The sequence below is a fragment of the Eleginops maclovinus genome, chromosome 4 (assembly GCF_036324505.1).
Source record: "Eleginops maclovinus isolate JMC-PN-2008 ecotype Puerto Natales chromosome 4, JC_Emac_rtc_rv5, whole genome shotgun sequence".
NCBI classification, from domain to species: Eukaryota; Metazoa; Chordata; class Actinopteri; order Perciformes; family Eleginopidae; genus Eleginops; species Eleginops maclovinus.
In genome coordinates, this window is record NC_086352.1 from 33,355,213 (window position 1) to 33,380,506 (window position 25,294).

Here is a 25,294-nt window from a genome sequence, read left to right on the forward strand (position 1 = left end):
TGTCTGAGTCACCAGATTAATGCAATGAGGACCACAATGAACGTAGAGAGCAAGAGGCTGTGTTTCCTTTATGACTGCCTGAACGCCTTTAGCTCCACCTGCCATATTGGCTGCCCCATCATAGCTCTGCCCGCGAAGGCAGGATAAGGGCAGGTTCAATCGAAGGAGGACATCAGTTGCCATCCGAGCCAACTCTTTCCCTGTTGTTGAGGAGACTTGATAGAGGCCTACAAAGTCCTCATGAGGTAGCAAATCACTATCTACATAGCGTAGGCATATGGCCTCTTGTTCATTCCCAGACAAATCTTGTACTCCATTTATGATGGAGTACATGAGTGTGGACACCTCATGTATTTCCTTTGATATTTTAGAGTTGCCCATAATATTTAGCATCTCATTCTGCACTTCTGGACTTGTGTAATGGTTACAGGGCTTACTGAGCCAACGCTTTAGAACATCACCCTCTGCTCTAAGCTTTAGTAGCTGAACAAAGTATATATATATATATATATATATATAGCTGATCTAGCTCATATTTGGTTGATTCCAACGTGCAGTGCGCTGAAGGATCTTTGTGACTGACTAGCTAGTATGCTAATTATATTGCTAATATAGACAGAATGTCTCATAAGGGTGCTAACATTCTTATTAGAAAAGCTGGCTGTGTTTGACCATGGAAGAATGCAATTTCGCTGTTTGGCCACTCAAGGGAAAACTCAGACTTACTTTCCTCTTCCGTATGTCCATCTCGTGATCCGATTCTCAACAGTGAATGTTTTGAATATGCGCATCACGCAGCGTGCCGCGCGCGTGATGCTGCTGCTGCGGTGTGTTAAAAAAAACAAACGCGGAGTGGATTTCTGTTGATATGGGTAATCCCCTACTGATAAAGTGGAACGGATTTGTTTGTGAAGCAATGGAAACAACGCTGGACTAGTAGAGCAGTCATGCACTCATATTTTTGATGGCAAATGTGGGGGGATCCAAACGATTTTTTACGTGTCCCCCCCCAATACTATTGTGGCGACGCGCATGTTACATCCTCTATGCTGGAAAACATGCATCATCACGTATCCGAAGTGTAGAGTCAAGTCACAAGTCATGGACTCACATTTGATAATTTATTTAAAACTTTATTCACAACTTGGTAAAATCAGAAAGACTTAACAGACCTGCATTATTTTTACTGTAATGTTCCTCCGAGCTTTATTTAAACATTCTATGGAAGTATATTGATGTCAAAAGATGAAATTAGGGCTCAAAACCAGTTTTAAATTCACCTTTGAATTTAAATTGGACAAGGGTCCCGGGGAGGACGGAACTGTGAGTGTAACGTGAGATGAATCACGTTTCACCATCAGTCAGCAGCGGGGGCTTCTCACGCTCATTATGATCACAGCTGCTCACTCATGCTTACTTTTGGCAGACTAAGCATACATTTAAACTGAGAGCAGACAACTGTGCAATTTAACCTGGAAGTGACAGGTCAGCCATTACTTTTATTTTATTTTTTTCTAAATAAAAACTGGGGCAGCTGCATTTCCTAACCACCAGATGGAGGCAAAGTATAATATTTGGAGCCAGTGTCGAAAATCCAAACGGTGAGTTTGACAGTAAATACTCAGAAATCAGGTTCAATATATTTGGGAGTTAGAGCCATTATGTTAGAGTGACTCCAAACAATTAAAGTAGTTAAAGATCAGAGCGGCTGCTTTGCTTTTACTTCTTTTTACAATGTAATTTTACCAGTAGGTTGTAGAGTATCTTTTTTCTGTTTTTATGAATAATTATGATAATTATTAAAATAAATGTATGAATAAAGGTTGATGCCATTCTGATCTGAATGAGTGATTTACATTTTTCTATTTTTTGGATCAGTTTTTATTCATAGCATCCGAATTGCTCAGGTCAGAGTTACTCATGTGAAACAGCCCATAAAGATGAGAGGGGAGGTCAAAGGGGCATTTGTTTGACAGGTAGAAAAGGACCATGAAGATCTTTGGACAAGAAGGAATCTGGCTGGAGGGGGACAGAGCAGCAGACAGAACTTTACAGGTCTGATCCACAGAGCTACAGAAAGTGATGTTGCAGTGTAACCAAAAGGTGTATAAACTATAAAAACGACATGTTGTGCCAAACAGTCAAATTGTCATTAACCACTCCTTTACTGTGCAACAATATTCAAAAACGCTGACTTCTTCCCCTAACTTTAAGTTTGAAAACTCATTTCATAAAATGGCTGTTGTCAGCTAGTATCACTATCACTGTAAATAGTCACGGTCTAAACATAGGGTATCAGTTTTTAAACTTGTAGTTCATGTTGTGAATGAGAGAAAACCCTACTTGGTTTGGTTTAGAAAACAAAGATAATGGTTTGATTAAAATATGTACATTTAAATAAGACAGTGTATTTTACAAGGGAGACAGACAGCAGCCTCCGAGGGGAAAGTCCTGTGTATATTTTAACAATTAATTCACCCCCAACTTTCCTCAAATTGATCACTCATACTTCACTTCCCTGTGTCATGATTACTCAGGCCACTAGAAGTCAATTTTGTTTTCAGTGATCATGTGAATAGATGATAACGACCTTCTGAACATACTATCATGTGAAGCAGGCCCCTTTTAACACACTACCGATAAAGCCCATTCAATTGGCCGAGAACATTTGAAGCTGTGTTTCCGGTTTGAGCTTGTCCAACAGGAAATCTTGCAATTTTAAGTGCCAAATCAGCTGGAGTTTGCCTGATGGGGATTTCAGCTGAAATCTGATTCTGCTCTTACGAGTCTGTGCCTGCGCGATTCTGGGATAAGTGAATTAGCACTTTTGGATAAAGCATGACATCACACAACTGTGAACATTTGGACAAATCAGAGGGCTTTCTGCCTGTCTCTTATATCAGGCCTTGGCTTTTATAACCATGGACAATACAATCCAGGTGAGCTTCTCCATCTGGTCCTCTTTATTGTCTGCTGCTGGAATGCCTTTGAAGTTACACACCCTAGAAACTACAATATTTTCTGTAGACACAAACAAAGTCAAACATCAATCATTCGAAATAAAAATGGAAATACACGTTATACACATGCATCGAATATCATGGTTATTTTGAAATCTAAATTGTATCTTATTTTTCCAAATGGGTGTGTTTGTTACTTCACAGATGTTTTTCTGGTCCAGAAGAATTGCAATATTATATTACTATTTTGTAAGAGTATGATTTAAAGTCCTCCTTTTCATATCAAATTTGTGAAATCAGTCACGCATTTTTTCTCTCAGTAAACTTCTGTTACGTTAGCATCTTGGGTAGCTAGCATGCTACATTATCATTCTTCTTCTTTTGTGGTTTACATGACTTGTGTGTAAAGGATTGTTCAACAGGTTAATGTCCTTCTAACTGAATGTTATTTGTAATGTTTGTGTAAGCCATTTTTCACCCCCCCTGGACGCTCAGAATTCCAACACCCACTCTCCGTCTAATAAACTTACTCCACCCATCTGTGCAACAAGAAAGCAATGTAAAAACAAATATGACTCCTTTTATATATACCTGAAAGAGATGTCATGTCCAGTGCTTTTATGTTCTTCTTATCTCAAGAAATCAGCATCAGATTATATCCATGTATAACAGCGAAGAGCTCCTGCCACCTTGTATCATAAAACTCCTAAATGTGTCAGATCTGTGTTTGTTTTCTAAAAGCTTATTTTAAAGGAATTGGTCTTATTCAATACACCTGCACTATTCAGAAATAAGGCCCTGGTTCTGTTATAGAAAATGTAGCAGAGGTATATGGAAGACTCTGGCTGCACATTTAAAAATGATATCTTTCAATCCATTTACATTTTTATTTCAGTTTCTGTGTGCACGGTTACAAATGAAATGTACAACATCATAATCCCATTTTCATCTTTAGAAACACTTCATTACTTGCACAATTGCAAATTAAAACTAACTAGACCATGACCAGGAAAACTACATTTTCCATTTCATTTTTAGTGGCAATTAGGATACCATTTAAACAGGTAGCACAATTTTCAATATCAATTTCCCGTTCAATTTCATTGACATTCATTGGAAATATTTAGTTAAAACCTAGATAGCTAGGTTTTAACTAAATATACTAGCAATGGTGTATTTTTAAAATATATATATATTTTTTTTTTAATGAATTTTGATGTAAATCATGTGACATGTGAAATTACCTTTTTATTTATTTGTATTATACATTTTTTGAAATTTTATTTCAGGCACACAATTCCACAGAAGCGAACAAAGAACAATATTGAAACACTAAAAATCATTTGATTAATGTTTAAAAGTTTTTGTTCTGAAATACTTTGTGTGGTCACACAAAAAGTAAACATCATAGAAGCCTGTCATATTTTAAAGCTGTAATTAGTGTGGTTCAGATGACTAAAATACTGACTAAACAGCCTGTAATTAACCCGAAAGTAAATAAAATAATCCATTAAGGGAAATTCATCTGGAATGAATTAACTTCACATTCTGTGTAGCTTTTTGTCAACTCAATGAGAAAAAAATTACGTGAACTAGCACACATTCATGGGATTATGCAAGCAAAAGTAAGAGGTCATGACCTCCATGTGTACAGTGAGTGTGTGTGTGTGGGTGCTTTTACTAGAAAAATACCACACACTCCTCATTACTTCCACACCCAAACTGAGAGTCAGAGTTTTCCGTATGTCTGTGTGAACGTGTTAGCGCCTCAGTACGATCAGGACTGTTTCTGGGACAGGAATCCCTCCCCGAGCCTCGGCCCCCTGCTCCTCCTCAGAGTCAGGTCTCAGTCCTCCCCCAAGATTTCTCATGTTAGCTTTAGCTGATGAGGTTATTTCCACATTCCTGGGTCCTTAAGCAACCTCCCCATCGACAAGAAATGGTGCTTATTTCACAATTCTATCATCATTTATTGTGATTTGGACGAGAAATGAGTCGTGAGCCAGAGGGGAATAACCTCTAAACGTCAGCAGTAGTGTTGATGTATTCAAGGATGTCTGCTTCTCATGAGCCTGTATTCTCTTTGTGTTTCATCTCAGGGACCTTTAGGGGGACTTTGGAGTGATATCATGCTGTAGTTGTTACTCTGAAATGTCACTAAAGCTGACCCTGACTCCACCCTAACCTTCTGCTAAAGTCATCATTTAGTTTTAGGAAATCTAGGTTGACTAATTTTTGATGACAGATATGTACTGAATCTTTAATCATTGAAGTTTTCAACGGACTTAAGTGGTATGGAATTCAGTTTGAACACCCATTCTGAAAGTTATCAGCTGATCAAATGGGCGTTATCGCTAAAAATCTAATATGTAGAATACTGCACTCATAACTGAGCAACAGTGAAAATGAAACTTCAAAACCACACAAAACGTTTAAAAACTGAATGAAACTTCACATTATGCACACAAACAGAAGTTTATTCAGTCAATATCCAGAAATGTACTTGCCTTGAGAAATAATTGTGGTTTTGTTTGTAAAATTGTGTGAAGTAAAACTTAAAATCTTCCAAACCGCGTTTAATGGTGAGCTACAGAAGCCATTCTGTACTCATTGACAGTAAATTGTTGCGCCCCCACAAGAGAATGGTGGTAGGTGGTCGTCTGCAGAATGCCTTCACACACACCTTCTGATCAGGAAATTGATATCTTGCAGACCTTTGCGAAATTGTGGACGAGGAAAATGTAGCATTGTAGTTTGTGTTCTTAGCTTTAAGCTATACTGTACATGACCCGAGGTAAAACGGCATTTTGCTGACTTTGGGGTTGTTTCTCTTTTGAAAGAGCCGCCCTCTGTGTAGCCCACCAGTGCTCAAATATCAAATTACTTCAACTTTCCACCTGATTTTCTCTGAACTTTTCACCTCAAGGCCAAGCGCCCAACCTGGCATGAGCAAAGGGCAAATCAGGTATCATGTGAAGGCAGTTTAACGCTGAGAATACAAAGATTCAAAATGACAACACCTAGTTGGTTCCACATGGGACACCAGCACCGGTTCCACCCACGTCCATCAATTATGAAGTTTCGTGATAATTTTGATTATTACTACTGAAACATCTGGCATAGTGCATTTACTCAACTTTATACAACTTTATTTTCGTAGTTCTGTCTTATTCTTACCATTTCAGCCATTCGTTACCATCCTGTCCAACATTTCAACGTTATGCTAACCATTCTGACCTAATCTTTGAATACAAAATAAAGACAAAATCTTTCCCATCTTTTACCATGAATGAGGTTAAAATAAAAAAAGCTATTAAAAAAAGACAATAATCTTTTAGCTGGACACACACTTATTTTAAAACACATGAAACAACAACATTTGTTCCATTATTTCAAACATATTCATATTGATTCAGTCCTATGTTGTGGCATTGACCACCAACACTCTGAAACACTTAAAAGCTGCAGACAAATATTTGAAGCAAACATAAGCCAGTTCACTATAAACACATTGTTGGAATTAATAGAAATTTCTCAAGTTGCAAAAATGTTAATTGGAAACATCATCTGGGCGGTCCTTCGTTTCCCTGAAAACGCTTTTCTTTCATTTTTAGGAGCAGGTTGTCTTGACAATAACTGGGTGGGTTTGTTTGCCTCTCCCCTAGCAGCCAGGTCCCACCCACAGACAGGGGGCTGCTGATCTCCATTCGACAGCGAACACTCAGAGCCACTCACCGGAGGAGTCATCTCTTTGTCTGGGTAGAGGTGTTTTCTCCCGCTGTGAGGATGAGTGTCCTGATGGCTGAGAGCTGTTTCATGTCCGCTATGCAGCCCAACTCCTCCTGCACCGCTTATGTGCTTCCTTCGGACGGCCCCCCCCCGGACTCGATGGCTCGAGCCCGCCGGGTCCGGGAGCAGGTCCGGATGAGGCTGGCGGAGAAGAAATCCTCCTCCCTGCCCGGGTTGGACGACTCGCTGATCGGATCAGCAGGTGGAACGCATCACGGTAAAAACGTTTGCTTTGAATGAACCCAGCTGCTGTTTATCAGTCAGTAAACTGCAGGGGGAAGCTGCTGCTGCTGCCAGAACATTCTATACATATTAGGCAAGGACATGGACAGGCTTGGCAGTAGATAACGAATTAAGAGGCACGAGTCATTATGTTTGATGTGAAGTGATCACACCGACAGACCAACCTTAGGTTTGTGAATAGTCGTGAATGTTGGGGACGTGACAGGTTTCACTACTGGAATTAAGGCAAAAGTTGCATTGATACTTTTTAATTTTACCATGCCCTAACCCTAACCCTGTCACGTATCATCCTTTAAAAGTTGTTTTGGTGAAGTGCTAGCAAACTAGGGCTTCAACTAACTAACTAACTAATACATATTTTTCTTAATGATCATACTGCCAATTATGTTCAATTAATCAAGTTATCGTTTGGGCGACACAATTTCACAGAACTATCCAAAATGTCCATACGAAGGAGGAAAACTACTTTCAGTATTTGGTAGGCTTATTAAAGCATTTACTGACATGTTTGCATACACATGTACTTTTACAATTAATCTCAATAGTTGCAGATTTTTCTTCTATCACTTGATTAATCGATCAGTTGACGAATAGTCATATAGTTGCATATTAACTAAGTTGAATATTTAGTCTCCTTTTGGCTCTGGTTTGGTCCTTACCAACTCTATTTTGTTCCCCAGCTTGTTGCAAATAATGTGTTGATTGGCAGGCAGTGGGTTGATCAGAGCTTTTGTGCTGAAAACAGAGGAAGAAAAGAAGGTTGGCATAGTGTAGAACCAAAGCAATAAAGAGAAAACTGTGTAACTAAAGGCTAACTGCAGATTTGGGAGATCATTCTTGGTGGGTTTTTCACTGTGAGTGACCACTTGGACATTATACATTCTAAAATGATGTGTTCTCCTTATACAAATATTGTTTAGTGCAGCTTTTAAATGACATGAAAACCAGGGTGCAGACTAGTCATTTAATATAATATAAAATGTGTAACCAAACGCAATAAAGTCCCGAATTATCTTAACATTTAAGGGGCTGACACAAGTTGATACAATATTTCTTGCTTGATGGGATTGTTTTATATTCTGTAACTCTGTTTTTTGTTACATTATATTCCAATACTCAAAGTGTCTGTTGTGCTCAATAATGGGTTTACAGTGTTGTACATGTTTTATTATCATAAATGTATTTCAATCTTCATTACATAACCCTATTTATGGTGTAATTACTCCCCTCATTAAGTTCATAGGGACATGAAACACATGTTAATATGTTTGCTTTAGGGTCTGCTTGTAAGTTTGCAATTCATTTACCAAACAGCTCCTTAGACATTAAACTCATGCAGCGGTAGGGTGTTGTGCAGGGGGTGTGTAGGGGGGTGTGCAGGAAAGTGTGTAGGGGTTTTTTGTAGGCCATTTTTTTCTTTTCTGAAAACAGTAGTGGTGACCGTTTCCCTGTATATTGTTTCCCTGTATTTGAACAGGGTCGGGGCTTGTGAGTGTCTTTTGCTCTAAAGGTAGAAGGTTCTGGGTTTTCTCTTGGGTGTGTTCCTGGTAAATGTTATTCTAAAACAGTTCTTAATTTAAAGATAAGCCACTGAAATGGAAAGAAGTTAGAAAAAATCAATAAGTCAGTAACACTCCATTGTTATTCCGAAAGGTCTCTTATCCCTCAGATTTCCAAAGTTTGAAAAACAATCCTGATGATGTCATCAGCCGTCACCTCAGTATTACAGAAGAGATCCAATGAGCAGTTGCACTATGGGAAAAGTGATGCTTTGGACTATTCTTTTTCTTCTTTTCTAAGATGAACACCTAATTGGACATGTTAAAGCAATTTAAAAGTAACTATTTGTTTCATAGGGCACACCTGCAAAAAATAGTGGCATACAAAGTGAATGTCATGGACCAAAGTGTCTCTAATGAACTTTCCGTTATTATATTATGGTTCATATAGTCAAGTACTATGCTACAATAAAAATTCCACTTTAGTTTGTGTCTTTTGAAAATCTTTCTCTCGCTGTTACTTGACTTAAATTGATCAAAAGTGATATATTTGTGTGTATATTTAGGAGGTCAGAACAGTTTTTCCTATTGTATTGTTCACCTACTACACAGATTTGTGCACAATAAGCGCCACACTATGAGTGTGACATCCTGGTCATTTCCTGTTGTTTTCCTCCCTATGGAAACTTTAATTATGACATCACAGGTTCCTGTAAGAATGGCTTTGAGGTATATAACATGTTAAACAATAACTATTTTTCAATTTTTTAAGAAAGTGTGAAGGTTTTTTATAGTGGCCACTAGTGAGTGTGAAAAGTCCAGATTATCTACATCAGTCTTATTGCAGGCCGGATCGTGACCTCGCATTTGTCTTTCCAAAGGGAAAATCCATAAAGGAAGGAGAGACCCCCTTCTCCTCGTACGCCAGCTACTCCCTCCCCTGTCTGATAACAGTCAGGATATTGTCTGAAAGCTGCATGTAAGCTGCTGTGTGATCTTCTTTCATCAGTGAAGTGACATACCAACCCTAACTCTGATCCCAAGGAAACACTGAAACTCTTCATTACAAAATATGCTTTATCCATTTAAAACACTTCTATCCAGCCACTGACCTTCATTTGTAGAACCATTAGCAGCAACTAAGCTTTATGTCATGCAATAATCCAGAATTATATTCATTTGTAAGTCACTTGGTACTGTTTTCTTGCCCCAAACAGCCTACAGATGTTTTATCTTGGTGTTTAAGGACAATATGAGTTTGAAATTTGAAATTTAAAAACAAAACCATAACTCATTACATTTTTGCTGACTATTTCAAAACCATGCAAAATATGTTTCAATTTGGCATGTGTTTTACTTCACTTTTGACAGGCAGTAGTTATTGGATCTTACTACTAATAGATCAGATGTTTAGTGTTATGGAACTGAATGAGCTGAGGAAGTTGAGCAAAATTGGGTAAGTTCCCACATGGTGGTCTAAATTCAACATAGCCTGGATGCAGTCCACCCAAAATGAGAATGACAAAGGAAACAGAAGGGGAGGGAGCCCGGAGCAACATATTGCAAACTTAGACGGAAATGACTGCACACAGTTGTCAACTCCAGTTAAACAAATTGGAATGTAAGAAAAAAATCCTGTGAGATGCAAGTTAGCTGATGTGTGGTTCAACACCCTGCTGAGCTCGTTGACCACCTTGTGTGTGCAACATTCCTTTCCTATGTGCTTTTCACAGCACCTTATCAGAGGCTATTTTAGACTGCTCTGGACTTCGGCTAATGGGGTCAGGCCTGCTGTCATTGTCTGATTGTTTCATTGGGACCTTAACATTGTTGCACTTGGATTTGACGGCATTTGACAGTTGGACACTTGTGCTTTTCTTCTCTGTTATAGCATATGTGGCTTTAGATTTGTAGATTGTATTGACCTGAGACCTATGCTAGATATACCATCAAAGCCTCAAAGTCTTAAACCTTGGTTTTTCTCGCTCCCATAACCAAGTTTTCCAAGATTATTGAAAAAAATCCTTATCAACAGCTATTGTGAAAAGAAACTGTTACATTTTCGGTTGAGTGTGATAAGCAGGGAAGGACTACGGAATGTAACCGTCCTAAATACCAAGGCCAAGGTCAAACTCTCTATCCACTTTCAAACTTTCTGTTGTATGTCCAGATCAAGACATTTCAATATGTGTCGGATTGACATGAAATTGGCTCCTCGTACCAATGCCAAATCAAAATATCCCCCCTGAACCTGACAACACATGTACAACTGTTGACCATATGATCGTGGCTATAGGCAGTCCAGAATAAATCGCGAGGGGATGAACGTGGGTGCTCAAACTGCTCCACTCTTTGCGTTTGATCGTATTACAAACACAGGCAAATAATACAATCCAGTAGCATCAGTGGAACTGAGATTGTGATTAGTAGGAGTTGTAATTGAATGGGTTAAAAATGTTGATAGAAAATGCACTCAAAAGTTGCGGTAACAACATATTCTGCTTCCCGACTCACTGACTCTCTGTCCGTGCATAACCACAAATGATCAGCTGAAACCAGTACCAACTCCCCCCCAAGCTGAGTGTAGGCCCAAAAATCATAAGTGAAATAAAAGAGCATATAATAAATAAAAAACCCAGAGACCTTACCTCTGGGCCCTACACATGTTCTTGTGCAAATGACTGCACTTCCATGTACACCAGAAGATGAACCATCTCGATGTTCTTCAACAGCCAGGGTAAGAAAGTGACAACGTATGTTTCCAAAAATTTCTAAATGTTGCTTGAACTTTCTGACCTCAGTTAGATGATAAGGTTTAAACCGCTCTCTTGTGTGCACACTAATTATAAAGCTAGCAGCCTCAAAAGTTCCCAACTGCAAATCTGAACCAAAAGAAGGTCATATTATCTAAACAGGCAAACCTTCAAGACCTTTTAACCCCAATGACTGTCAATAGAAGTTTGCATTTTGGGGAATGAATCATGTTTGGAGAGAGTTTTAAGACCTATCTGAGGATTTAGTACTTATTTTGGAGACCAAGAACTGGATATTTATCAGAAAATGAGTTGGCGACAATGTTAGATTGTGAAAACGTAATATTGAGAAAGGCTGGGTTGGGTACCACGACCCAATAATGGCTCATTGGGAGCTGCACACATTCCATACGCAACAAATACATAAATCACTGAGAGGCTTCTTGTTTTGCAGAAGCAGAAAACACTATCATCTGGATTCAATTATAGTCATAAAACTTGAGGAGTTGATTAAAACTAAACTCCAGATAACACTCCCATATTCTGGATTTCTCATGGCATGCAAGAGTGTTTTTCTTCAGACACAGTATTTATTAGCCTACTGCTAATCTTTGGACTATGTGTTCTGTATCTTTCACTATTTGTAAGTTGAGACGATGGATATGTGATTGATAGACCTTCAGTGAAAAGCTGCCCTCAGACATTAGGGTAAAATGGAAACAATGCCAGATACCATGATCTGATCTGGATGTTTTCCAAGCGTCACTGTTGCTCCAGTCGGCCCTCAGTCCAGAGAAAGTTTAGCTGCTCTGATGGGCTTGTAAATAATACATCCGTAATCCCTGCAAACTTAATAGTTGGGCTTTTTAAATGCAAAGTGTGAAAGGACTTGCACCCTTACCTCGTTCCCATCAAGGCTGCTTTTTGGAGACTATAACATGCGATGGCTGGTAGACCAACATCTTTTTTTAGCAGTTAGCATTAGCTCACCTTTCTCTAAAGGCTTGGGGCTCTAAACCCTGAGGAAAGGGATTGCTTATCTCCAAGTAAGTATAATTAGATAAGTGTTTTTTGACCAATATCAGCAAGTTGGGTTGATTGTTATCGAAGTGAAAATAATCAGTAAAAATATCAACAGTAGAAGAAGAAAAGTAAAAGACAGCTGTAGAATACGAAGGGATTAGTAAAAATACCTTTGATCTTATATTGTATGGTTATAAAATTAGTCAGAACAAATCGATGTTACACTTATGTTGTTATGGAACTCATATTTGCAACTTTGTATTGTCTTTTAACAACAAAATGGTAAAGAAATGTGCTGTAAATTATACTAGAAAAACATAGAAATTATTAGACTCAGAATACCTTTATTCGTCCCACAGACGGGAAATTTAAATTGTTACAGCAAAAGTGAAGATAGAGAGAAAAAGATATTACACTGTTCGACGGGGCATAATATTAAACAAAAATAATAATAATAATATATATTAATATACAGCCGCGGAAAAAATGAAGAGACCACTCCAATTTTTCTTAAATCTTTACCTCTACATGTATGGCAGCCATTCCAGTGTGTGTTGAATTCCAACACAGAGGCAAATCTTCAGTAGTTTAAAGAATAAAATAAAATAAAAAACATTTAACTCAAAAGACGTACCTATAAAAATAATAAAACAAGAGAAAGTGATAATACTGAAGTGGTCTTTTTTCTGTGGCTGTATATATAATATTTAGATATCTGAAATAATGCATTTATGCCCTTCTAAAAGTTAGAAGAGCCTTCTAATATTTCCAGTTTACTAGCAACATTAATGTATTAACAACCAGAAACAACATATATACTACCATGATTGAAATGGCACACAGTTGACATGGCCTGGGGTAAAATGGTTCAACTTGAATTCCTACCAAATAATAATTTTCATTTTAAATAGAATGACAAGCTGGACTGTTAATCCTTATGTCCCCCAAAGGCCTGCCGTATGACTTACCGTTGGACTTTTTTTTACTGACCCTAAACCTGAGTTGTGGACTGGAGTCACATGACTTGGACTCGAGTCAGACTCGAGTCATGAATTTGATGACTTTACACTGGACTTGACAAAATCTAAAAAGACTTGCACTTTGACTTGGACTTTAACAAGTGACTCGCATTTGGACTTGGACTTGCCCCTTTTGACTCGGAAAGACTTGCTACTTTCCCCAAGCCTTAAGTTTAAAAAGTATGTTGACATGGACTGCGCTATCTCTCTTTGCACGTGCATCTGTGTGTGTGTGTGTGTGTGTGTGTGTGTGTGTGTGTGTGTGTGTGTGTGTGTGTGTGTGTGTGTGTGTGTGTGTGTGTGTGTGTGTGTGTGTGTGTGTGTGTGTGGCACGACATCCAATCAAATTACATCCACGTTGTTTTGATCGGACAGCATCCAACCAATCAAAGTACTGGACAACCAACGAGGCGGAACAAACCATAAGGCGCCAAGTAGCCAACAATGATACCACGGGTAGTTTCGTTTGGATTTAAAAACGTTGAGGTGGTCAACAAAAAAAGAACTGCAGTCTGTAAAACATGCGGGACGAAGGTAACAGACGGAGACGAGACAACTTCCTACTTCGTTGGACATTTGAAGTTGCACAAAGAACGGTAAGTTTTGAATGAAAGCCAACACTAGCTCATCGGCTAATTGCTAGCTAGCTACATATCAATGAGACTGTAAACGTCACCTTGGCTTAGGAACACGCTAAACGGTATCTCCTGTGGGTTCATTAATGGACGAGTTCACTATTCTGCACTTTGAGCCCCTTTCTGGGTCGTCTTGGATGAAATAGAAATGTTGACGATTGGTCCAGTCTCCAGCTTTTGGCTAATTTGGAATCACCCCCTGCTTCAGAATGGTTGGCTACAGGCATTCATAACATTGTCCTTAAAACAACCTAAACATTCGTTTTCAAAGATGAGCAACTCACCGAGTGGTAATGGTGTTCGTAGTTGTTTTAAAAAATATATCGGCGAAATATTTGGTTTCCATCCGTGTTATTTGCTATTGTGGAACTAGCTATGTTTTCAGATACCTCACTGAGTAGGCTTTTAACTTCCGCTTGATATTTGGAATAAAAAATGGCAAATTAAACACGACAGAAACTGTATTTCGCTAAGACACTGGTTTTGGAGCATCACCACTAACCAGTGACCACTCGGTGAGTTGCACATCTTTGAAAACGAACGTTTAAGGTTGATTTAAGGACCGCTTTATGAATGCCCGTACATGAAGCATGGGAGACCAATGGTTAACATGTCGGTGTCAAACACACTATTTCATCCTAGACAAACTAGAAATGGGGCTCAAAGTGCAAAATAGTGAACTTATCCATCCTCATATTGTAAAAGGATAGTTTAGGATTTTTTGAAGTGAGATTGTATGTACTTAGCAGCTAGTCAGTGGATCATACACAGTAGACTGCTGCCAGCAGCAAAACTAAAGCAAGCCTAATCAAATCAAGGTCAGTTTAATGTACTTTATATTATAAGTATGTGTACCATTTGAGTCAATCACAACAAAGCTGAACTGTCAACGAAGACATAGAATAGCACAATTACACGTAATCATTGAGCCAGCAGTAGACCAGCAATTTCTGTGTGATGCAGGTAAAATTGCTGTTTTTGCCAACGGAATCAGGTGTGCTGGAGAGAGTGAATTAACAAGCATACTTCAGTTTCCTGTCGGAAAGGGCTGCTTGATGGCAAGGTAAAGCAGGACAAATATAAATTAATATAGTAAGTGTGCACTGAAAATGGAAATGTATTTTATCAATGTAATGTTAAAACAAACACAATCTTACAGTATACAATACAATTCATAATAATACAAAAATAAATATTAACACAGTGTTAGCATTGATATATGAGGAGATAGTTTCAAATGCAATTCATGTGTGGCTATAAGAGACTTTCTGACATCTGTTTTATATGCTTACCTGTTACAGATTTGAAGAATACCAGATGAGTAGAAGCATCATAGATGAACCCAAACAGCCTTCAATCTCACAATTCTTGGACAGTCGTGTAGCGCATTACAGCATGAGTCATCCACAGCAGAAGGTTATCACCAATGCAATACTGTCCGACTTGATTATTGATTGCAACCTTCCCCTGTGTATTGTGGAACACAAGAGTTTTCGGCACTTTCTGAAAGTAATTGACAGTAAGTACAGCCCAGTGTGTGGCAGAACGTTGACATCAGAGCCTCGCTGGGGAGAGACGTTCAAGATTACAAACTCAATTGAGCAACACTGAGCATGTTTCAGTCACTGTGGACATTTGGTCTGACCGAAAGATGAGGATTTCTTGGTGTCACTGTCCACTGGATTGAGAAAGAGACAGCTAAAGAGAGGATACAGCTAAATACAAATCTCTTGGCCTGCAATCGCTTCAAAGGCTCACAGCTGAACAAATCTGTGACCAGTTTGAGTCAATATGCGATGAATACAACATCAAAGATAGATTGGACTACATTATTAGTAACAATGCTGCTAACATGCCAAAGGCATTCACTGTGTGCTTCCCCAGTGAACAAGAGGATGATGACGGAGGTCATCTTGATGACCCTGGTCTCTGGTGTGACTTAACTCTGGAAGAACAGCAAACGGTAGATGCTGCTATGGCAAAGAAACAGCGCCTGCAGTGTTTTGTGCATACTCTTCAGCTGGTGGTGGGAGACGGTTTGAAAGAAACAAAAGTGGCATGTCCTTCTCTTTCCAAGCTATCAAAACTTAGCTCATTGCTGCACACAAGCACAACATTCAAAGATGTGTTTGATAGTGAATTTGGGGAACAGAAAGGCATCCCTGCTGCAGTCAACACAAGATGGAACTCAACACTGAGGCAAGTAAAGGCAGTTCTCCAGTGTGATCATCTAAAGCTCTGTGCCATTCTACAAAGGCTGGGTATAAGGAGTTGTCATTCACACCACGAGAGTGGAATCTGTTGAAGGAGTTGGTGGACATCTTGAAGCCGTTTGGAGAAGCAACTGATTTGACACAGGGAGAGAAGGTCGTCACAACCAGTGCAGTTGTTCCATCCGTCTTTTCCCTCAATCATCACCTTGAGAAGCTGACATAGAAAAGCACAACTCTGTTCATTGTCATGTTCATGACACTTCACATCTAGTCTCCTTCCAGACACACACACACACACACACACACACACACACACACACACACACTTTTTTGGGAGTGAGGATATCTTGTATAAAGTGGTGAGATGTTTGAAAAGGTTAAGGTTACACTTACCGTGTTTTCCGGACTATAAGGCGCACTTAAAAGCCTTACATTTTCTCAAAAAACAACAGTGCGTCTTATAATCCAGTGCACCTTATATATGGATTACGGTAATTCTGGTTGTGCTTACTGACCTCGAAGTGATTTTGTGTGGTACACAGTGCTCACGGCGCTCTGTCTAAATGTTTTAGTACGACTTTGGTAAACTACAAAGCCGCACCCCTTGCAGCATTACGGCTACCGTAGTCAGGAGCGTCGCGGAGTTGCACCAAATGGCACCGGTCAAGAGACACGCTTACGACGCGGACTTCAAACTCAAGGCTATCAGTCACGCAGTAGAACATGGGAATAGAGCAGCTGGGAGAGAATTCAACATTAATGAATCAATGATACGGAAGTGGAGGAAGCAAGAAGATGACCTGCGGCAACTAAAGAAGACCACACAGAGTTTCCGAGGAAACAATGCGAGATGGCCGCAGTTAGAGGACAACATTGAACAGTGGATTATTGAACAGAGAGCAGCAGGTAGAAGCGTCTCTACAGTCTCTATTCGAATGAAGGCAACAGCGTTAGCACGGGACATGAATATCAATGACTTTAGAGGCGGTCCTTCTTGGTGCTTTTGTTTTATGAAAAGACGTCATCTCTCCATCCACACACGAACTACCGTCTCGCAGCAACTGCCAAAAGATTACGAAGAAAAGCTGGCCGCTTTCCGCGCATACTGCAAAAAGAAGATCACTGAAAAGAAGATCCGGCCAGAGCACATCACTAACATGGAGGAGGTTCCCCTCACCTTTGATATCCCCGTGAACCGCACTGTGGAGAAAACAGGCACCAGAACGGTGTCTATACGTACGACAGGGAACGAGAAGTCATCCTTCACTGTAGTTCTCGGTTGCCAGGCTAATGGCCAGAAACTTCCACCCATGGTCATTTTCAAGAGGAAGACTTTGCCAAAAGAAAATTTCCCAGCCGGTGTCATTATCAAAGTTAACCCGAAGGGCTGGATGGACGAGGAAAAGATGAGGGAGTGGCTGAGAAATTTACGTCAAGAGACCGGATGGCTTTTTCCACAAATCTCCGTCCCTATTGATCTGCGACTCCATGCGCGCCCATCTCACCGATGCTGTCAAAAAACAAGTGAAGCAAACTAATTCGGAGTGTGCCATCATTCCGGGTGGATTAACTAAAGTACTCCAGCCGCTAGATATTGGTGTAAACAGGGCATTCAAAGTTAAACTGCGAGCTGCGTGGGAGCAGTGGATGACAGAAGGCGAACACACATTCACCAAGACAGGGAGACAGCGCCGGGCGACTTACACCACTATCTGCCAATGGTTCGTGGATGCCTGGGCTAATGTATCAGTCTCAACTGTGGTCCGAGCTTTCACGAAGGCCGGAATCATCACTGAACTGCCAGGTAGCAGCAACGACACTGACTCGGATAATGACGAAAGGGATCCGGGCATGCTGGATGCCGTAATCGCCCAACTGTTCAACTCGGACACTGAAGATGAAGAATTTGAGAGTTATTGTGAATACGCTAATGTTATTGTATTTGACGTGTTATAACTGAACTTATTACTGACTTATCTGACTGTTTTGTTTCTATTATATAATTAATAATTATATAATATGTATCCGTTTTACGGCATGTAGAAAAGGAGTGTGTAGGAGAGCGACATGCGGGGTGGGCGTGTGTGTGCGGAAGAAGTAGTTTTGGGAAAGTGAACTTGTTGCCAGGTTGGCTGCGTTGTCGGGTGTTCGAAGACAATAAAAAAGGCTTACTCCAGCTCCGCTGTTTCCCCCTCCTCTTTCCTCAGAGAGTGTCACATACCCAGCTGCTCTTCACTACGGTATAGAGCATAACAACGCTGGAGGTAACAACATTTCGCTTAATGCGCCTTATAGTCTGGTGCGCCTTATATATGAAAACATTTCGAAAATAGACCATTCATTGACAGTGCGCCCTATAGTGCGGAAAATACGGTAGGTTTTGAAAGGCTAGATTTAAGTTTTTAGGTGAAGAGGATCTTTTGAGACAGTTATAGTGCAGTAAGCAATGGAAATACAATGTCAGCACTTTCTGTGGAAATTACATTTGCCTTTGTTTATTCCAAATGTGTTTGAACAATGTTCTTGGTTTGATAAATATATACAGATCTTAAAAGCAAACATGATTTGTGTAAATATTATTTCTCCGTTGTTAAAAGGACTCGAACTCAAACGGTAGGACTTGGGACTTGACTTGAGACTTGATTGTCTTGACTCGGGACTTGCTTTTCTTGACTCGGGACTTGACTCGGGACTTGAAAGCAAAGACTTGAGACTAACTTGTGACTTGCAAAACAATGACTTGGTCCCACCTCTGCCCTAAACCCTAACCCAACTGTTCAGTTCACTGTTCTGTTTTTTTTGTTTTCTGCCAAAAGTAATGTGTGGTTATTTGAATTGTTGTTCAAAGTATTTCTTCTCCTTCTCCTTCTCCTCCTCCTCCTCCTAGACCTTCAGTGAAGAGCTGCCCTCAGCATACAGTGGGGCAAAAAAGTATTTAGTCAGCCACCAATTGTGCAAGTTCTCCCATTTAAAAAGATGAGGGAGGCCTGTAATTTTTATCATAGGCACACTTCGACTATGAGAGACAGAATGGGGGAAACAATCCAGGAAATCACATTGTAGGATTTTTAATGAATTAATTGGTAAATTCCTCGGTAAAATAAGTATTTGGTCACCTACAAACAAGCAAGATTTCTGGCTCTCACAGACCTGTAACTTCTTCTTTAAGAGGCTCCTCTGTCCTCCACTCTTTACCTGTATTAATGGCACCTTTTTGAACTCGTTATCAGTATAAAAGACACCTGTCCACAACCTCAAACAGTCATACTCCAAACTCCACTGGCCAAGACCAAAGAGCTGTCAAAGGAGACCAGAGACAAAATTGTAGACCTGCACCAGGCTGGGAAAACTGAATCTGCAATAGGTAAGCAGCTTGGTGTGAAGAAATCAACTGTGGGAGCAATTATTAGAAAATGGAAGACATACAAGACCACTGCTAATCTCCCTCCATCTGGGGCTCCACGCAAGATCTCACCCCGTGGGGTCAAAATGATCACAAGAACGGTGAGCAAAAATCCCAGAACCACACGGGGGGACCTAGTGAATGACCTGCAGAGAGCTGGGACCAAAGTAACAGAGGCTACCATCAGTAACACACTATGCCGCCAGGGACTTAAATCCTGCAGTTCCAGACATGTCCCCCTGCTTAAGCCAGTACATGTCCAGGCCCGTCTGAAGTTTGCTAGAGGGCATTTGGATGATCCAGAAGAGGATTGGGAGAATGTCATATGGTCAGATGAAACCAAAATAGAACTTTTTGGTAAAAACTCAACTCGTCGTGTTTGGAGGAGAAAGAATGCAGAGTTGCATCCAAAGAACACCATACCTACTGTGAAGCATGGGGGTGGAAACATCATGCTTTGGGGCTGTTTTTCTGCAAAGGGACCAGGACGACTGATCCGTGTAAAGGAAAGAATGAATGGGGCCATGTATCGTGAGATTTTGAGTGAAAACCTCCTTCCATCAGCAAGGGCACTGAAGATGAAGCGTGGCTGGGTCTTTCAGCATGACAATGATCCCAAACACACCGCCAGGGCAACGAAGGAGTGGCTTCGTAAGAAGCATTTCAAGGTCCTGGAGTGGCCTAGCCAGTCTCCAGATCTCAACCCCATAGAAAATCTTTGGAGGGAGTTGAAAGTCCGTGTTGCCCAGCGACAGCCCCGAAACATCACTGCTTTAGAGGAGATCTGCATGGAGGAATGGGCCAAAATACCAGCAACAGTGTGTGGAAACCTTGTGAAGACTTACAGAAAACGTTTGACCTCTGTCATTGCCAACAAAGGGTATATAACAAAGTATTGAGATGAACTTTTGTTATTGACCAAATACTTATTTTCCACAATCATTTGAAAATAAATTCTTTAAAAATCCTACAATGTGATTTCCTGGATTTATTTTTCTCATTCTGTCTCTCATAGTTGAGGTATACCTATGATAAAAATTACAGGCCTCTCTCATCTTTTTAAATGGGAGAACTTGCACAATTGGTGGCTGACTAAATACTTTTTTGCCCCACTGTATTTAGGGTAAAATGGAGACAACGCCAGCTTACAGCTCCTCCTGCTCCTACTTTTTGGGAGCATAGATAAACATCCCTGCCGCCCTGTGACCTCGTGACCTCACGTAATAGTCTGTGTCAGTGGAGAGAGCTCTGCTGTTGACAGAAACGATGTGTAGATACTCTTCTATGCTTTTCATTTCTAGTTTCACCAACAGAGACAGCATGGACTTTAAACCATTGATCAATAATTACCCCGAATGAATGACAGAGAACATTGGACCATTCCTTTGAAAATTGCTGCATTAAGTCTACTATAAATGGCTCATTTTATACAGGAAACTCTGGATTGTAACACTGGATAAGAGAGGGTTAGTGTAAAGGCTTTAACGTTGTCTCTGGTTCCGTTGCTGTGTAATAAGAGATCCAGATTGCTGTGTGTGTGTTGTCCCGGTGGTCGAGTATGAGCATACCTCGCCTCACCCCTGACCTGGTGATGTGTGTGTTCAGGCATGTAGGCTAGCCCCCACCCCCCCCCCCCACTGCAGCATCTCCTCCCTGCTTCCTTCTGTCCATACGTCTCATCATTTCTTCTTAAAGAGGCCATATTGTGCTTTTGGGTTTTACCTTTCCTGTAGTGTAGCATATAGATTTTTGTGCTTGTAAATGGTCTGTAAAGGCTAAAATCCCTGTGTTTCTCCCACACACTCCCCCACCCCGGCCCCCGCCTGGAAAGCCTCCATAGGAGTCCTTTGTTTATTTCTGAACATAGTGACATCACTATTTAACACTCGTGTTTCTATTCTACTCTATGTTTCTATTGGCTAGCGCTCCAACACATCGTATATGATGGGCCTAGGGGGGGGTCATCTCTAAGTGGTTGACCAATCAAGAATCATCGTTCTTCATGTTGGCTAAGACGTTGGGAACAGTTCTATGTAGACAATTGCACATGTAAATAAACGGTTGAAATAGAGGTAAAGAAAAGTAATGATGATAAAAATGATTGTGATTATGTTCCTAGGCGATATTGTGATGTATGATCAGTTGGTAACGTAACACTTTTTTTAACTTCCTTTTAATATATTGTACGATAACATAAAATGAACAGTCGTGTCCATTGTACGATAACTCGTGAAAATTGTGACAGCACTTCTTCTGCACAATCACTGTTTTTCTTTAATGTGGAGACTATCCCGAGGACTATACATGAGGGTTTGACTTGCGAACATTTGCCAGGTTTCATCCCTTCTGTCTTCCCCTTTCAGCTCAGTCTCTTTCGTGAATGCACTGGTGGCCTGAAAAATATCTTTAACAAAAATATAACAAACTGTTTTTTATCATCATTTAAAAAACGAACCTCAGCTGCCCTCCTGCCTCTCCGGCTCGGGCTTTTCCTTCTGCGGGGCTTTGACCTTGATTGCTGGTGTGAATAATCTACATTGTAAATAGTTTATCAGTTACTTTTTGTTTCAGGCAGTGGGCTTGTCGAGGGCACTGCCTGCTCACAGAGTTACACCAGACATATTGAATAGAGATGAGATGTTACAGAACATATGGTTGTTTTGTTCTCTCCAGCTTTAAGGCCGCTTAGAGGTTCTGATCAAAATGCTTCCAGCCACTTTGTAGATAAACTGCAGGGCGTGGACGGCAGAATGCTGTGTCTTGAAGAATACCTTCCCTAAAATGTCACATTTTCTTTTGTTCTACAGACACATCTGTGTCTGCTCCGCTCACACAATCACACACTCACTCACTCACTCACTCACTCACACACACACACACACACACACACACACACACACACACACACACACACACACACACACACAAAAATGCCTTTCTCCCCACACAAAAGTGCACCATACTTGTCAGCCTGCCTTCTGTCTGTTTAAAGTCTTGGTCATCATTGTTTAACTAGATGAACTTTATGTATGTTTATACATGATGCATGTTGTATGACTGTCTATTTAATCCCTTGTTGTGTTCTATATATAAAATAAAAAATCCGCTCTTATTTTTCAGGGCAGCTCAGCTTTCGACACAGTTGCATCACGAGAAGAAAATCACTAATATTATTTTCTTTCCTCTCTTTTTTTCCTAGGCGTCTTACATCCTGAGGCAAAGAGCTTTTCACACACCCTTGGTTTTAGTTCCAGATCCATGGTACACACACCCAGTCGCGTCATGGCTGTGAGTACTGCAGAACTACACTATGATGCATGCAAGAAAACATCTGAAGAGCTGTCCAGCACACATGAGCTCAGAAACACTGCGGCTCTGGGATACTTTTAGTGTAGCTCAGGTCAAGGACAGGAAACACAAATAACTGCTGTTTCTTCACAATTATACAATCAATCAATTATAAAACCTGGTGAGGAACCTGTGTTTCTCTGTATTTCATTCCTCTGTTTTGTGACTTAGTGACTAATAGCTGGTATAAAATTGGATCTCTCCAACATGCAGTTGCTAAACAGGAGGCAAGTTAATCTTTATGAGCAATTTCGCAATCAGTTTTGTCCACTAAAAGTCCGGTTTCTATTGGTCTCTGACCATTTTATGCAATGGATCCTGCAGAGAATCTTTTCCTTTACTTTTCCTCTGTTTGTTATTGTGCGACCTGTTGCCAGAAGACAAATATGGAAACGTGATATTTGGAGAAACTACAACTTGATGTGAGATTTGGTTGGTTTGGAGTATTACAAGCTCAGCTTGATGTTATTTAATGTCTTGGTGAATGCTGAGCGGATCAATATGATGTAGATGGGTACGAGATTACAGAACAACACTTCTCATTCAGTCAGGCTTTGTTAAACAATACTCAATGTGCAGAAGAAGCTAAAAGTAAAGAAAACATTTGATTGTTTATGGTCTTTACATTTCATATTGGCAGACACATTTAGTCTCTTTTATTTAACCTACATTCATGATTTGGCATCTCCAAATTTGATTATCTTTTCAACCCTTTTTGTACTCTATCAAAATGGTTGTCCCCGTTAGAAACGTAGACACAAACACATGGGAGAATAGGGTCCAAGATCACCCTTTTAGCTCCTTTTACTGTAGTCTCCAGGCCAAAAATGTGTTTTGACTTGTGAGAAAACCCTTGCAGTGAAAAGAGACAGTACAAGCATTCTGGTTTGAGGGAGTAATCACTAATTGAGATCTGGTCTGAAGCCAGGATTTCAGAAATAGTATGGTCATGAGGCCCCCAGCTTTATTATTGTGTGTTTGTAACAGTGGGTAGTGTCTGAGAAAGTGTCTGAGCGGATTATTTCCAATAAACACTAATGTGTTGAGCATTTATAAACACCCACAGTAAGACATCTTTGGGCAATATTGCTAGGGTCTCTAACATAACGCTGTTTAGTTGAGTTTGGTTGTTGGCTTCACATGAACTCGGTCTCCTCACTGTTAGCGATGACTCTGCTGAGAAATGTTAGCCGCCACATCGCTAAGTCTGACTGAACATGACACCCACAGGAGAGTTCAAATGAGTTGTGGGAGGAAGTTGACAAAAAACTGGAAAGTGATACACCATCTGCTGTAACCGTCATCCAACAGCTCACACAGACTGGATTTAACCTTGACACACTGGACTGAACGCTGAGAGCAGGTTTCCTGAAGGCATACTAGCAACATGGCGGATGTGCTCGGATTTCCCTCCAAATAAAGCGATTTAAATTCATTTATATATTCATTCTGTTTTTCTACATAATTCAGTGAGTTTCAAGATGTCATATAACCAAGCTTAAACCATGACAATAAGACCAAGTTGTAACACTTTAGATGTTTATTTTGATTATAGGGATCTAAAACATTTTCTCTCGGAGTAGGGACATGACACAAAAAAGTCCTTTAACACACACACACACACACACACACACACACACACACACACACACACACACACACACACACACACACACACACACACACACACACTGGATGGCAATGAGCCAATAGTGTGTTTGAAAAAGGTTTCCTCTCTGTGTTCTCATTATCCAACATTGCCGCCCAAATTCCGAAACAATGTGAAGGTAGGAGGACAATATAAACCGGACGTGTGAGTGTTGCTTTAAAGTCGTCGCTCTAACAATGCTAAGCAGCTGCGAGCTTCCTGTAGCTTACAGGAGCATGCTTTAATAAAGGAGGGCAGGAAGAGCGGCTCGATGTGGAGCCTCTTAGTTTCAGTCGCCTCCAGCATCGCTCCTCAGAGAACTCTTCTCTCCTTGGCTGTACTTTACTAATTCTTGTCCAACTATGTTTGCAGTACTGAGGAAAGTGAAGGAGGGTGTGGCTCAGTCAGTTAGTGCGCTGATCTTCTGATCAGGGGAGCACTGGTTCAAGTCCCACTGCAGTCAGCATACAGCTGTGTCCCTGGGCAAGACACTTCACCCCAAGTTGCTCCTATGGGGATTGTCCACAGTATTGGGCACCTGCCTATGTAGATGATTGGACTGTGCCATTCCCCTAAAACCTTGAGGAGTGTTTGAAGAGGCCACTTTATTTCCCCTGCACTAAACAATGGACTGGCCAGCATTGGTATAAATTCCTGCAGCGTGGAGAAGAGCACTCAGCAAGTCACCCATTTTGTTGAAGTTTCTGTTATTAATAATAATAATCGATTCTAAATTGTATCTGTTTATATTATATTTCTCC

The 25,294-nt window shown here is 40.4% G+C and overlaps 1 protein-coding gene across 1 annotated transcript in view; it reads left to right on the forward strand.

Moving 5' to 3' along the window:
* The first annotated feature begins 6,611 nt into the window (after positions 1-6,611).
* pkp3b (plakophilin 3b) overlaps positions 6,612-25,294 on the forward strand; it is a 36,965-nt gene continuing 18,282 nt past the window's right edge. Inside the window, exons 1-2 of the mRNA XM_063881928.1 lie at positions 6,612-6,966; positions 22,737-22,825. Of these exons, the coding sequence (XP_063737998.1) occupies positions 6,747-6,966; positions 22,737-22,825 (309 nt within the window). The 5' untranslated portion in view covers positions 6,612-6,746. The remainder of the gene's footprint in view (positions 6,967-22,736; positions 22,826-25,294) is intronic.